General features: G+C 38.0%; 1 protein-coding gene across 4 annotated transcripts; it reads left to right on the top strand.

Moving 5' to 3' along the window:
• The first annotated feature begins 3 nt into the window (after positions 1–3).
• Positions 4–15,930, top strand: cpne1 (copine I). Of its 4 annotated transcripts, none has more exons than XM_056734307.1 (16): positions 412–555; positions 10,522–10,653; positions 10,745–10,924; positions 11,072–11,146; positions 11,516–11,587; positions 11,688–11,771; positions 11,907–11,996; positions 12,479–12,577; positions 12,730–12,816; positions 12,975–13,034; positions 13,199–13,332; positions 13,529–13,583; positions 13,810–13,861; positions 13,948–14,081; positions 14,202–14,438; positions 14,543–15,930. In XM_056734307.1, the coding sequence occupies exons 2-16, from the start codon at positions 10,522–10,524 to the stop codon at positions 14,654–14,656; spliced, it is 1,605 nt and encodes a 534-aa protein (XP_056590285.1). In that variant the 5' UTR covers positions 412–555; the 3' UTR covers positions 14,657–15,930. The 4 variants fall into 4 exon arrangements, with proteins under 4 accessions (XP_056590282.1, XP_056590285.1, XP_056590283.1 ...); XM_056734305.1 differs by lacking the exon at positions 412–555 and adding an exon at positions 9,592–9,924; XM_056734306.1 differs by lacking the exons at positions 412–555; positions 12,479–12,577 and adding exons at positions 9,595–9,924; positions 12,308–12,403.
• Positions 15,931–16,189: the final 259 nt, after the last annotated feature.

The following is a 16,189-nucleotide window of genomic DNA, read 5'->3' as shown; positions in this document are numbered from 1 at the left end:
CCTTGGTCTTCACACTCCATCCCGGTAGGTGGCGGATATGCACCCAAAGCTGGTTTGGCAAACCGCCATTAAACAAAAGAAAAGAAAGAAATCGTCCCATAGTAACTTGGGAAGTGTAGTACTTCATGGGGTGTGTTCGGCCTTGTAAACATGAACATTGGACAAACGCAGATAAGTGGACTTCCTTCGAAGGACACTTCAAACTGCACGAGAAATTACCTGGTAGGGTACATCAACATCACTTCACAGGACGCGAGGAGAAGTATAAGATTCCACGCCAGAACTACAGAACTGTGCACTTCTACTGATACTCCGTGATACGGGATCCGTGAACACTACATAGTGTGTGTGCATTGGTACACACTCATGGGCCCAAAACCGCCTACTAGACGTCACTACAGTGCGTTTGGCGGTTGCGCACACGCATCCTCTTTTCAGTATCGACCAAACTGCTCGTATGAGCAGCTGGCGTTGAAGAACAGGAGGTGGAAGACGACTACAGAAGGGCCACGTCTTTTTATATAAAAAAAAGATATATTAAGACAAGTAATTTCGGTAAGAATATACAGGGTACATCAATTCACACATTGTATTATATATAGTGAAACACAACATGTCGGCATTTGCTAAAATGTAATAACAGCTTTAACATAGGCAACGTTAGGGTATTGTGATGGCGAACTGCAAGCAAGCGAATGAGCTTTTTTATATAAATGGATAATGTACGATTAGTCAGCCATTTCTTTCAGTGCAAAGACAGTGTTATTTTTCTATTGTTTGAGAAATGTTGGTGTGTAAAATTGAGGGTACCCGCGAGGTATGTTCACCGTGGGCGATATCAGCCCATTTTCTCCGGTAAACTCAGACGGCGCTTCCACGCCATTTTGTCATCTCGCTGGTTTGTAGTTTGAATGGCTGGTGACGCCATGCCATGGTTGTTATTGTTAAACTATTCTAAAATTGAGCTGTTCCTTCAGGAACGAATCGCAGTGCTATGGTTTGAAGCTTTTTTGAACTTCTGATCATCTGTTTATTCTGCTATATTGGGCTCATTCATTTAATGGTTGTTTATGCAAAACCGAGCTGCAAAGACTGTGTTCTGGTTGCTGTTCATATCTGATACAGTGACAAGTTTGAGGCTCCTGTAATTGTATGCGTTAATATTAAAAACGTATGGTGGATTTATTGTTACCTATCGAAATGCGATTTGAAAACATGGATGTTACAATGTTGCTTGAATGGATATCTGGAAATAAAGGTAGTTTTCGGTATAAGACCATTTAGTCTTGTTTTAAACTGGTGTAGTGTTGTTGTCTTGTCACCCTGGTCTGTTATATGATCTCATTGTTAAATACCACTGACATATTTGTATTATGGCATTTAACTTATATTGCCTTAATGAAGCGTATAAAGCATCTGAATGAAAAAAGTCTTTTGAAACAGATTTTTTTGGGGGTCCAAAACTCGGCTACTTGGTTGGTTTTGTGGAGGTCATTCTTTCTTTTCTTTTTTGGAAGAGAGGTTTCACAAGATTTATATAGTTATGGCAATTGTGTGTTTGTGCATATACCAGGAACAGGATACAGAGGCTTTTTCATCTATTTTCTCCAGGTCTAGTGGTAACAGATATTCTCTTCTGGAAATACTTGAGCTAGATTAAAACTTTAGGTAGATGCTTTCTCCAGGGGATATTATTGTGCTTACATGTTGCTCACCACATCACACATGATCAAATTTTACATCCTCACCCTATGGAAAGTTTGTTTTTCTGTATTTTAAAATGCCCTGACTTATTTTCTTTCTCCAATCTGTGTTTGAAAACCTTTCTGTATTTTCAACTGATGCTATTGAAAGTGACTGTTTTTGTTTGCTTGGTTCAACATGAAATATATGAGATGCATGCGTTTTAAGAATTTTGTGAATGGCTTTTTTGCGAAGCAGTTGGACAAATGTCTGATGGGCACAAAACGATTCAATTTACTGTTTCGCTGTATCAAAATTTGTTAAACTAAATGAGCTGGAAATTTGCTGGCACTGAATGGTTTTCTTGGAGATACTGGGCATGCTTATTTTAATTCTGTTTACGTATTTTTGCCTCCATTTATTCTTTTTATTACAGTCGAGAATTGATTTTAAATGATTGCCGTCAGGATTGGCTTGGGTATCCAGTGCAACTTGTAAGAAGCAGCACTTTAATACAGGTAAGCTTTGGATGGGTCTTTGGAGATAGAAAAGTCTCTTATTATTGAAAAATGGATTAAGATTCTAGAAACACGTACAGAAGTTTTTTGCTAAATATTATAGAACAGTAGTACATTTAATGGATGGTTGATTTGTCATTTTTTACATGACCAGTGTGTTAAATGGTTAAAACTTCTATTTTAGGATGGTGCTGTTACAATAATAGTGAGAAAATAGCATACAATAATATAAGAAAAGAAAACTAATGTGAAATAGATTAGTTTGTTAAAGTCACAGAATTCAATTGGTCACAAGGTTCCTCCGATCATAAAAAGGCAGATGGAACTAGATTTATATAATTAAATTAATTATCAAACTAATGGACATTTTTGTAGTAGATTTCATTGTTTCCAGACATGCTATGCCCTAAAATATTTCATCAGCTAAAAAAAACATGATTTATGATTGCAATCTCTTTTGTAAGACTGCAAACCCTGTGGTTAGTAAATAAACTTGTTTTAGTTGTGTCAATCTTCTGTCAGAGCTGGTTTCATGCTGCATCGTGTTGTTGATCGCTTTTGAAGATGTAAACAACATTTAGGTCCTGTTTCAGTTTAAAAAATACAAAACGTTTGAAATAATACAACCAACAAACATATATAACCTTATCAAAATGTTAAATTATTATTTATATCATTTATATATATATAAATGTATATATGTGGGTCAAAGATGAAAAGGTCTCGAAGCATAAAAACAGCTGCTTTAAATTGTTTAATTTAATTGCATTTTTGTTTTTCTGAGCAAACCTATAAAATATATTTTCCCTGATTGACAGAAGACGCTCACTAAAATGTTATTCGGTGACAATCTTATCATCCATATTTACCACAAAAATCAATTTATAACATCTTAAAAGGCTTCTTACTTTCACCCCAAATGCTAATTAGTTGTAATTTTGATTTCATTTGCCACTACCCTAGGTTTTGCCCATTTGTCAATAAGATTTTTGTACTCATTTAAAGCACAATAAAATGTAAGATGCTCCCTTATTCTTTTATATATTTTAATATGTACAAGTCAGAATAAGCATGTTGTTCGAATTTGTACATAAATATTGTGTTACAATAAATGGTAATGTAACATTATGTCAACCAAATTTTGTCATTTTATTCTCCAAAAATTTAGTTGAAACCATAAAGTAGACATTTAACTTACATTTAACGCTTTCTATGGACATAAAATCACTTTTGTGAATTTCTTTTCATGGGACATATTAACGTCTTTGACTCGGATATGAGATATAAATACAGTTAAAAGATATCTGAAGTGATTCTGGATCACTGTTTACATCTTGCAAAGTGTCTATACCCAGTAAAAATGTAATATTAAAGTTGAAATTTAATTATCGCTGTCTGCGAAAGGTAATGTGTATTGTCGTTTGATTTAGCAACTATAAGGCTGATAAACAACCTGATGAGAGTTTAGCAGAATCTCACTCTCATGTTGCTTTTTTGCTTACTGTTTGTTCTGCTGTTGTCATATTTCTCAAAAACAACTTTTGGTCCTGCTTTACATTGCTGTCTTGTGATGTGTTTGCTGGTCCTTTGTGTTCTTATGTTCTATTTTTAGCCTGACAGTCGCTGCCTTCTTTCATCTACAGGTGTGTGTTGTTGCACCTCAGCATGGCTGTGGTCATCCGTTTGCAGGGTCTTCCCATTGTGGCTGGGACCATGGACATACGCCATTTCTTCTCTGGATTGACCATCCCGGATGGTGGTGTGCATATTGTAGGGGGCGAACACGGTGAGGCTTTTATCGTGTTCGCCACAGATGAAGATGCAAGGCTCGGAATGATGCGCACTGGGGGGGCAATCAAAGGTTCCAAGGTGTCTCTGTTACTGAGTAGCAAAACCGAAATGCAAAACATGATCGAGCTGAGCCGTAGGCGTTTTGAATCAGGAAGTGCCGATGTGGCCACTGGAAATGGCAGTAGGCCAGGTCCACCGGTCAGCACTGGTGGAAGTGGAAGGGGCAACTTGTCAACTACTTCGCAAGGTTTTAGTAATACGACTTCATCTACAGCCACTACAGCAGTCTCGGCACACGAGTCTGCCAGCAACAAGACTGTCCCTACCTTTTCAACCACTACAATGGGAAGCATGCCCCCAAACTTTAATAGTTTCAGCAGCCCAAATCTTAGCTTGGGATCCACTATGACAACATCCATGTCATCTTTGAACTCTGTACCCCCTCCTATACCTCCCTTGCCCACAATGCCAAACTTGCCTCCAATGCCCCCTATACCAGTACCACCGCCAGTATCCACATTGCCTCCAATGCCGGCCGTAAATCCCCTAACGTCAGTGCCTCAAGGCCCCCCCATAGCACACATGCAACACCATGCCATGTCCGCACTTCCTCCATTTAACCCAGGTGTCCCACCCCCAGGTGGTTTAGCTGCCTCTGGTCCAATGTCTCTCGGAAATCCAAATCAGATGTTCCTGAATCCCATGAACCCTCTAAACCCCCTCAACCTTCAACCTCATTTGAAATCGGCACCAACTAACCCAGATGAGTTGTATATTCATTTGCATGGTCTTCCGTTTACAGTCAATGAAAATGAAGTTAGAGATTTTTTTCAGGGATTTGGGGTCGAGTCTGTTTGTTTGCTCAAAGACCACTTGGGAAGAAACAATGGCAGGTCGTTGGTAAAGTTTTTCTCACCCCAAGATTCTTTTGAGGCCTTGAAAAGGAATTCAGGAATGATAGGCCAAAGATTTGTTGAGATTTATCCTGCTACAGAGAGACAGTGGAGAGAAAGTGTGCATACAGGCCCTGGTGAAGTGAGAGGTGACTTAGATTTTAGTAGACATCATCGCAGAAGTGTCGACTCGCCATCACCCTCTGGGCGCGACAGAGCTAGATCACGGTCCCCCCATAAATTAGAATTCTGTGTGTATTTGAAGGGACTCCCATATGAGGCAGAGAACAAGCAGATCTTTGAGTTTTTCAAAAACCTTGACATTGTTGAAGACAGTATTTACATTGCATATGGACCCAATGGCAGGGCAACCGGTGAGGGATTTTTGGAGTTCAGAAATGAAACCGACTACAAAGCTGCCCTTGGATGCCACATGCAGTACATGGGTAGCCGGTTTATACAGGTACACCCTATCACACAAAAAAACATGTATGAAAAGATAGACACGATTCGCAAACGAATGCAAGGTTTCCAGGGCGATTACAAAAATAGCGCAGATGGGAAGAATGCCAAGAATTGTGCTCACATAACAAACATCCCCTATAACGTGACAAAAAAAGATGTCCGTCTGTTTCTTGATGGGATTCAGTTGGTTGAGGAGAGTCTAAAGGTGCTGGTTGATGCTAACGGTAATGGACTTGGCCAAGCTATTGTGCAGTTTAAATCCGAGGAGGATGCACATAAAGCAGAGAGACTACACAGGCAAAAGTTAAACGGCAGAGATGCCTTTGTGCACTTGATAACTGGTGACCAGATGAAAGAGGTTGAGAGAAATCCTCCTTCACAGTCTAAAAGAGGACAGAAAGGGAATTCTTATGCCCATCCACATTCACAGGCACAGCCCCAAATTCCACAACCTCCGCATGCTTTTCCAGGTATGACAGGAGATGAGTTCAGTTTTCTCAGGAATGCGGTGGGAGCCCTTGGTAATGGTCCCCCGTTTGCCAATCCTTTTGTAGCCCCAGGTAACGGCATGGCAGGTCCGCCACCTTTGCCACAGCTTGGTGCACCAATGGGTGATGTCTCACTTGCAGGTCCCCCACCAATGGTCGGAGGACCTTTACCTGTTCCTATTTTAGAGCACCCAGGTTTCAGACCTGGTGTTAACGGTGTGCCTTCTGGCTTCATTGGCGCACCAGAGGCATTAAGGGGTATGCCACCTTTTGATAATGGATCTTCACATAAAGCGGTTGGCCAAAATCGTGGAGGCAGCCAAGGTCAGAGGCCAGCCAATGAAAATCTTAGAGGGCCATCTAGCGGTGGTCCAGGTAATCCACGTCCTACTATTGTCAAAATTCAGAACATGCCATTTACTGTCACAGCCGATGAGATCATTGATTTCTTTTATGGATATCAAGTGTTGCCTGGCTCTGTCTGTTTACAATTCAATGAGAAAGGTTTGCCCACTGGGGAAGCAATGGTTGCTTTTGACTCACATGATGAAGCAATGGCTGCTGTTATGGACCTGAATGATCGGCCGATTGGGGCGAGGAAAGTTAAGATCACTTTGGGATGAAAAACATTTTAGTCTTTGCGAAGGTTCTTTTCTAATAACACAGATTTCTGAATAATTACCTACGCTTATGTTTTTATGCACAGAAAAAGAAACTAACAAGTATTCAATATTTTTTCTGTATGTATAAAAGATCGTAGAGGTTACATGAAGCATGAAACCATTGAGGACACAATTTCTTCTAAAATTCCTCTAAGATTTTTGTAATAAAAGACTTCATGCCAATCATGATTTAGTTCAGATTTGAAAAGGCGCATCTAAGTGGTATGTTCAAGTAGCTATGCTGGAGCATATTAGTTGGCAAGTATGATTTAAACTCCCAGAATTCTTTGTTTTGTATTTCTGCTCAAGTTTGAACGTTTTACTCAAGTGATGTTTCATCTTGCCGCATACACTCATTTCTTTCTGAGGTACAAACCAAGTGCTGCCAAGCATTGTGTCCACACTTCAGTTTAAATCTCTCTGCTGAAAGATGTTTTCCTCTGTCAATAAAATGCAAATGTCAGTGTCTTTATGAATATATGTTGCCGTCACATCGGTTTGCTTTTAAAGCCTGAGATATCAAGCCAATACTTCACTGTAAATGCTAAGCGGGTTTGTGAAGCAAATGCGGCATTGTAATGTTATGTATATGAAAGCATTTTACTGTTGTTGTTTTTTTGCCTTGCTCTCTTCACAATGTTTGCTGTGGTGTTTGATAATGGCTTTCTTCCTTTTTTTGGATGTTTGGTTTTTTTAGTGTTCATGAATTGGATCAGTTGTTAGTTTATTTTGACTTTCCAGCGCTTGTTTTCTTTGTAAATATTTTCCAGCTGATCTATTTTTTCAATAAAATGCCATTCCTGAAATAATGACACGTCAAGGTATTGTATTTTCTCCTGTCTTGGTATTTTGTTTTGTTCACATATGAACAATAAAGTGATTTGCTGTGACTTTTGTTTCCCATGTGAAATACATATTCCAAATGTAACCCAGGGTTTCATGCAGGTTTTATTACAGAGATGTAACTTTATCCTCGAGCAAAAAATTGATTATAAAGATTTGTTTCATAGTGCTATGACATTTGTGGTTAGGCTTACTTAGATTGTGTTGTCTGTTTATGAGAAAAGATAGATGCACCCTTTTATGTAATGTTTTGTTACCACAGATTAACATTAATCTTAAAAGCATTCTCCGTAGTTAAATGGTTATTGTCTTCGAATTGGAGATGTTGAGTATGGAAACAAAATTAGCTAGAAATGCCATTAGTTGGGTTTATGCTACACTAAATAGCAACAATCTATTGTGATCTTATTTATAAAACATCCCGAATCAGCTTTTCAGAGCGCATGGATTTGATACCAATACAATTCTGACACAATTGTGCAACATGGCTGTATGAAATGCAGTGTATGTCCATATGACAGATTAAAGGCATGGATTTTTGAATTGGGCTGTGTAAGAATTTTGTTCCGATAATGTTTTATTATTGAAGAGGACAAGCACTTTGCATGCAGACTGTGTGAGGGTGTTTTGGCTGTGGGTTATACTGGCAAAGGCATACTATGCTGTCCAATGTTGTTTTATACACATTTTTATAAGAGTAATCGAATAGTGTGCCTACACTTTATTTAGGAATGTGGATTTCACTCCATGGCTTCTAAAAGATTTCTGCACTTAATGTATTTCTATCAGGTCAATTGAGGATTCCTTGCTGTTCTTTCATGTTTTGGATTTTCTTGCACTTAGTCTGCTCTGAAGCACACATTTGTGGAGTTTTCTTTGTGTTTTGCTTGAATTTTTGCACTGCTGAAATGTTTGTACTCCAAATGAGTGCATTTCTGCCCTTTCCCTCTTCTCAAGCTGTACTCAAGCTTTGTTGACTAGCTTTCTTTTATTCATTTGTGCCTTTTGATGCTGAACCTTAATTCCTGGTTAACATGCTGATGTTCAGGTAAGTGCAAACTATTGACATAAGAACTGCTGTAAAATGAACTTTAACGTACCAAATGTATTAGCGCTTGCTCTTTTGGAGAAGAAAAAACCTGTAGCGTGAACCTGTGTTTTGGGGAATTGATTTGCATCACTAAGACTGCTGAAGTGCTTTCATACCAAGCATCGACTCAGTATTTTTGAGTACCTTCCTGTTCATATCTGACTGCTTGTTTCAGTTTTGGTCAAATTATAATGTTCAGTATAAAACATTACAACTTTGAGCGTTGCATCGTATTATGCTGGTTTTCAACTGAAACAATGCATATTTATAGGACGTGTGTAGCTTATGGGAACAGTTATAGGCCCGGTTTCACAGAAGAGGCTTAGCTTAAGCCAGGACTATACCTTACTTGAATTGTCCCTCAATGGTTTAATATTTATGTCACTTTTATAAAAATACATTATCGGTGTGCACCTTGAGACAAAAAATGGCACGGTTATATTTCTGGGCAAGTTATATTCAATTTGGACAGGTCACACATTCATTTTAGTCTAGGACTAGCCTTGTCTGTGAAACCGGGCCATAATGTGTCTGGTTGAATTTTGAAGCTGACGTTGAAATGTTGGATCTGGCAAAGCATCGATTAAACCTTATAAAGACATACTGACGAATGCATATTTTGATTACTCCATCACGATGATAGATTAGCCCGCAAAATGGGCACAATGAAGACAGACATTTACTGTTTCTATCCCTTTTCTATGACTTGGCCTAGTTGTGGAATCTGTTTCCATGGAGACATAGCGGAGAGGCAAACCGCGCTGTGGTTATTAGTCGAGTGAATGGCTGTTGCACACGACATATGCTTTTAACCAGTCGAGACTAGTTATTGCAGTTACAGATCAACGCAGATCACCCCTTAAACATAAAGCATCTTGTTGTTTCCTGCATCGCTTGTCGTCTATGAATTTAAAGTGTACCCATGTTTAATAAAAAGCTATTATTTATTATAAGAGTACGTATTGTTTGCAAGGCAACAAATATTTCCACTTAAAGCTCAATGATGAACATGTACCTGTTTTGTAAACATTTATTTATTGTTCTGCACCCCTACGTTACGCCTCAAAATGTTGCCCTCGTGCATTTGGGAGTATCGTTAAAAGTTCGCTTTTTTTCGGACTATTTGTGTATTCTCTCTTGGTTCGCAAGGAGTGTCGGTTCCCAACACGAGTATTTGTGGGGTTTCATATTTTTTTATCTTGTGTGTACTTCCATCGCCATGTGTGGAAGTGAATCGTGAGTGGTTTTGTTTCACATGATCTGCACTGCGGGGCTTGTGCAGTGATTGACAGACGTTCGGCCAATGGAAACGGAGCTCTGCTGGCGCTTCCACCAATAGCGTTGTACGTCGGGAGACCGTGAATGGCCGCCCAGCAGTGCATATGCTCATGTTAGATGACGAGAACGTGTCAGGGTGGAGTCGCGGAGAAGCTAGTAGAGTTTCGATACGGATTCATCGAGCACATATTTACAGCGTTAAAGTATCTGAGGGTATGCTGTTCTTTTATTCATAGTAGGATTTGTAAGCTCGTGTAGGAACGGAATGTGTGTTTAGGTTTGTTTCGCGCCGATATGTAATGCAAAATGTGTGTTTTCACGCTTTTTAGACTTTAAGGCGTGACTCGTGTCTTTTGAAATGGCTCTTTTATATACTGACACGAAGGCAACCGGTCACGGCATTTGCATGAACATATTTGCTTTTTATATTTTACAATGAGTAAGTTAGTTGTGTCAATTGGAGCCTTGTTGGATGTAAAGCTATGTGAACTGTTATTTTACTTTAATAATGTACTTTCACGTTACTGCTGATCATTCTCGTGCTCTTTGCGTTTTTCAGAAGCATTCATTCACATTTATTTACATTCATGCATTTGTGTGATGGGTTTATTCAAAAGGACTTACAATAAAAAAAAATATTGTATCTGTTTGTGCTTTAATTCCTATGAGTCTAACTTTTTTACTACTATCGGATACAGGAACTCAAACATCTACGTCATCACAATGTACACGCTTTATTCATTATTCTCTGACGTGTTTTTAATTTGAGGTAGAACGTTTTTACAAGTTTGTGTCTGTTGTGCTTTACAGATGGCCGTTCAGTGTGTGTCAAAAGTCGAGCTCTCCATCTCTTGCAATAATCTGCTGGATAAAGATGTTGGATCCAAGTCTGATCCACTCTGTGTTCTGCTGCAAAGTGTTGGGGAGGATCAATGGGCAGAGGTATGAGAGCACACACAATACAATACAAAAGCAAGTATGTGCCTCGTTATTTTCAGCAATGACTCATATCTGAATTGTTGGTTTGTCACAGGTGGACCGCACAGAGAGGGTGAAGAATTGCCAGGACCCGGATTTCTCCACAAAGCTTCATCTTGACTACCACTTTGAGAAGGTGCAGAAACTGAAGTTTGGCATCTATGACATTGACAACAAGTCTGTTGATCTCAAAGATGATGACTTCCTGGGAGGCTTTGAATGTACCCTTGGCCAGGTATGTTACATTTTAAGCAGGGTTAAAATACGCAGTGGATTTTATCCTTAACCCACAAGGACAGTTATAACATTCATAATTCCAGCAGAAACTATCAATTTTAATGTTTACAAAATATTAAACTTAATTTGTGTTCTTTTGCCACAGATTGTGTCAAGTAGGAAGCTCACCAGACCCCTTCAGCTCAAAGCAGCAAAACCAGCCGGCAAAGGCACAATAACGGTTTGTAACAATAGAAACTCTTCTAATATTTATTCATGACAATAATGGTTAAGCAAACGTTTCAAAGTCAAAAGACTCTAGGCATGCTGTGCCAATTTTTATTCATTTGCATATTTTGTACATCTTTATCTTTAGGTGACTTCACGGTTGAATGGAATTTATATATAAATGCTTTAAATAATAACATTTGCATATCCAAACTGTTTAAAAGTTAGTGTTGTTAATTCATTTCTGTAAGCCATGCTAAACCAATTACGTACCCAATGATTTTTTTGTTTCTCTGACTGATGTGGTTAGAATGGCAAGAGTTTATTTCCGCACAGCTTAGCCAATCAGAAGTCTTAATACGTTTGTATTTTTCTGTCTCAGATCACAGCTGAGGAAGTGAAGGACAACAGGGCTATTGTGCTGGAAATGGAAGCCAAAAACTTGGATAAGAAGGCAAATATTGATCCCATTTATAATTTGTATTTCAAGTAAAAAAATTAAAATAATTACTTTTTAATAAATAAAAGTAAAAATCATTTATTCTCTTTATCAGGATATGTTTGGGAAATCTGATCCATTCCTGGAGTTTTTTAAGCAGGAAGAAGATGGGAAATGGCAGCTAGTGTACAGGACAGAGGTACTTTTCAACTCTTATTGTGCCAGTTATGTTATGTTCTGTTTGTGTGTGTGTGCAAAACATTGAAATGTTTTCATTGCTGTTGAATGTGTTTTATTTGTGTGCTTTATGTTGACCTTGTTTTGTTTCTGACAGGTCGTCAAGAATAATTTGAATCCTTCTTGGAAAAAGTTCACAGTTTCCTTGCATACATTCTGCAACGGCGACCTAAACAAACCAATCAAGGTAACACCTTGTAGTGTCTTTTTGTTTAAATGATGATACATTCAGCTCAGTTCAGGATATCCTAGGTTGCATTTGGGAGTGGAACTGTCAAACACAATAACAAATAGAAGTAAAGCATAGTGTTTATTTTCCACTTCCTCGTGTACTTAAATCAAAAACTAGAAGTGAATCCATTTGACCTAAGAAGGGATTAGCTTTAATGGCAGAAAAAGTCACAAAGACTGTGGATGTACTGTATGTATAGTGGGCAATATACTTTCAGTTGCCGCAGCTTTGCTAGTCCTTAGACTAAGACTTTGTCTCATTGCTAGGTTGTTTGTTACGATAAGGATGAAGACACAAGCTCAGACATGATAGGAGAGTTCACCTGCACCACCGCTAAACTAATGGAGGCTAAAGACAATGCGGTGAGCAGGATGCATCTTTTGTCAGTCTTCCCTAAAAGTCTGTCTTTTCTTTCTCTCTTTGGCCTTTTCTTGTAGGTTCAATGTTTTGATTATGATAGCGATGGCTCTCATGATCTCATTGGTGTGTTTCAAACTAATGTGTCTGAAATGCAGAAAGCAGTTCATGGCTCTCCGGTGAGACTCCCACCTACACTGTGTCCCCCCTTTGCGTTTAGAAAACAACCTTTTTTCTTCTCTTCACATAAATGTTTATTGTATTGGCATTATACCTCAGCTTATTTAGTTGTATCCCGTTGTGAAAAACTAAAAGTGTTTTGATGTTACAGGTAGAGATTGACTGCATTCATCCAGACAAGCAAAAGAAGAAAAAGAGTTATAAGAACTCTGGAGTCATCAGGATTAAAAATTGCAAGGTTTGATCTAATGTTGTTTTCTTATCAAAAGGTTTAACACATGCAAGAAATTTTATTAGCATCAGATCTGTGTTAAGAGAATAGTGTAACTTTTATATAAAACTGTTTCACATAGATTTTGTCTTTTTAATAATCACAATCCTTTTATTCTCTTGCAGCTAGAGACACAGTATTCATTTTTGGATTATGTGATGGGAGGATGCCAAATTAACTTCACGGTAGGATCAGTCGTGGTGCAATATTTGATTATTATAGCAGGTGTTTTTTTTTCCTGCAATCGATCAATTGAGCAGACGATTTCATCCGAAGCAACCTACATTTAAGAACAATACAAGCAGAAGCATTGGTAGTATGACTAACAGTGAGTGTTTGTTGGTTTCAGGTGGGCATTGACTTCACTGGCTCTAATGGAGACCCCCGCTCTCCTGACTCTCTGCACTTTCTCAGTCCTAATGGAGTGAATCAGTATCTGTCAGCCATCTGGTCTGTTGGTCAGGTAGTCCAAGACTATGACACGTAAGAACGTTTTTTTAGTCTCCAATGACATGAGATTTTTGCTGTTTTGGGCTTTGTCTTTGATTTTGTCCAGCTGCAACAGCTATGTACAGTGGAATGGAAATTCACATATGATTCCTAATTTAGGCTGTCATACCCATTTTTATCAGAAGATGGCAGTCGTTTTTCATCAAGTATATATATTTTTTCTTGGCAGTGATAAACTTTTTCCAGCCTTTGGATTTGGTGCCCAAGTGCCTCCAGACTTCAAGGTTAGATGTTCTTATTTTCTTATTTTATATTATTTAAAGGATGTTAAACTTAAAGCAACCTTCATTTTCTGATGCAATGACCTACGCACCACCAGTAGAGAAATAGCTTGTTAGGAATTGTTTTACCAAACTCATTCTCATTCTCTTTGTTTAATTAAATATTTTACTTTTGAAAGTGTCACAGAAGTGAAATGAGTTTTGAGAACTGCATGTTCTAATTTCTTAGGTGTCCCATGAGTTTGCATTGAACTTCAATCCCAGTAGCCCTTTTTGTCAAGGTGAGAGTCGCAGCTTCAAAAAAGTACTTAAAATTTTATAAGATGACTTTTGTATTACATTTGCTTTGATCTTTCACATCGTGCAGGAGTACAGGGCATTGTGGAAGCGTACCGTACAGCTTTGCCCCTGGTCCGTCTCTATGGTCCCACCAACTTCTCCCCAATTATCAATCATGTGGCCCGCATTGCAGCCGGAGCGGCCCAGCAAACAAATGCTGCTGTGAGTGTACTGTCATAGCTCATTCGCTCTGATGCGTTTAAAAGCTATTCTGATCTGTTATCGGCTATGGGTTTTTCTACCCATGAATGCTTAACAACTCTTTCCATTTCTTTCCATTAGCAATACTTTGTGCTGTTGATCATCACTGATGGAGAAATCACTGATATGGACCAGACCAGACAAGCCATTGTGAACAGCTCCAAACTGCCTATGTCCATAATCATAGTGGGTGTGGGAGAGGCAGACTTTAAGGCAATGGAGGTTTTGGATGGGGACAATGGAGTTCTCAAATCTTTGTCTGGTGAACCTGCGGCCAGAGATATTGTACAGTTTGTGCCCTTTAAACAGTTTGCCAATGTAAGAGCTACTTAAGATTCGAAATTCTTTGATTTACAGATAAGATTTGGTCTTTTGAAAATATATACTTTAATTAATGATAATATTTGTTTCTCTCTCTTCAGGCACCCAAAGAAGCTCTGGCTCAGAGTGTTCTGGCTGAAGTGCCTAATCAGCTTGTGTCATACTTTAAAATTAGAAACCTCATTCCAGTCAACCCACCCGCGCCAACCAAATAGACACAGGTTGGCAATAGAAGATATCTAAATAATATACAAATAGGTATAGAGTTGGTTAGAATTACTGTGGACCACCACTAGAGGCAGTCTTTAGTAGGAATGTTGAGCTGTTGAATACCACTCGTTTTCCTCTTTACATTTTGCTTTATATATACTCTTTTATATATTACATTATTATTTCTTTACAGTCTTTGTAAATCATATTTCTTTTGTCATCCATCATGGATATCATTCCTCATTTCATCTGAAAATGAGTTTGTTACTGTTCTTCTTTATAGATATATTTTTTTCTGTATGGTTAAGTATAGTTTTTATATTTTTTATGATAGAGGTGCCTTTATTACCCTTAACTGTAGATTTGCAATCACTATTAGCCTTTTGTGACGCATCATGGCACTTGCACAGCTTTTTTATGATATGCAATATAAACCTAGAATGCTGGTATATGCTTGGCTCTTTCTGCTGTACAGTAGTTATGAGATTTGAGTATATCACTTAACAATCTCAGATCATAATCTGCCATATATTTACATGCTGCATTAAAATGTTAGCTAGAAACTAACCAAAGAACAATGCACGTCTTCAGCAAACTGGATATTTTGGTGGAAGAGAAAATTTCACTGAAAATAATAATGTTGTTGGTGATTGGGGGGTATATTAAGACTGCGCACTATGCCTATTACTACATGGTATTAATTTTATTTTGTAATGCCAAGAATTACGTTATTAAGTAGAATAGTTAATATGCATAATGGCATTTTGTTTATTTTGGGACTTTAGAACCACCGAATCAAGTAATTGTTTGCCTTGGAAAAATTTCTAAAATGTTTTGGCAATAAATGTCCAGTGCCAACATGCATTTGAATTATAATAGATGTTTGAAATGATCTAATAAAATGTCTATACATATATTTCACAGCACAGTACAGTAAAACTGGACTTTTTTCTCTATCGTGCTATAAAATTATATTTTATTGATGAGAAGTAATTCTATATTATACAATCATGCCTATATGTTCTCGACCATGCCATATAAAGACTTTTGAGATCATTATCTTGTTTTAAAAATCCTGTGTTTTATATTGATTTGAAGGGAGCTAGAATGTTATGATATTCCAGTCTTTTTTCCTCATTCTGTTGTTTTTCCTCTTAAATGAATCATGATTGATTGATTGATTGATTAAGACAGCAACATGTTACATTTCAATTGCTCAATTACACTGCTTTTGTTACCACCATAAAGACATTCTCAATAAAATTGCCTTTTTACCACATTATCTCTTAAGTGTTTGAAACGAAAGCATGTGCCATCTGTCATCAATTATTTGCAGTGAAGTCATAATAAAGTTGTATTTTAATTATTTGGACCAATACTTATCTTCAAAGGGGTGATATTACACGGCTAAAACTAATATTATGGTCACTTTTTGATGTAATGTAATGTGTATACACAATTTAAGGTTACCACATACCAAGCATGTTTGAAACTCCTCTTTGCCCCACCTCTCTGAAACGCGCAGATTTTTTACAAAG

The sequence above is a fragment of the Triplophysa dalaica genome, chromosome 21 (assembly GCF_015846415.1).
Source record: "Triplophysa dalaica isolate WHDGS20190420 chromosome 21, ASM1584641v1, whole genome shotgun sequence".
Taxonomy (NCBI): Eukaryota; Metazoa; Chordata; class Actinopteri; order Cypriniformes; family Nemacheilidae; genus Triplophysa; species Triplophysa dalaica.
Note: the sequence above shows the minus strand (reverse complement) of the source record. Positions and strands in the feature narration are given on the sequence as shown.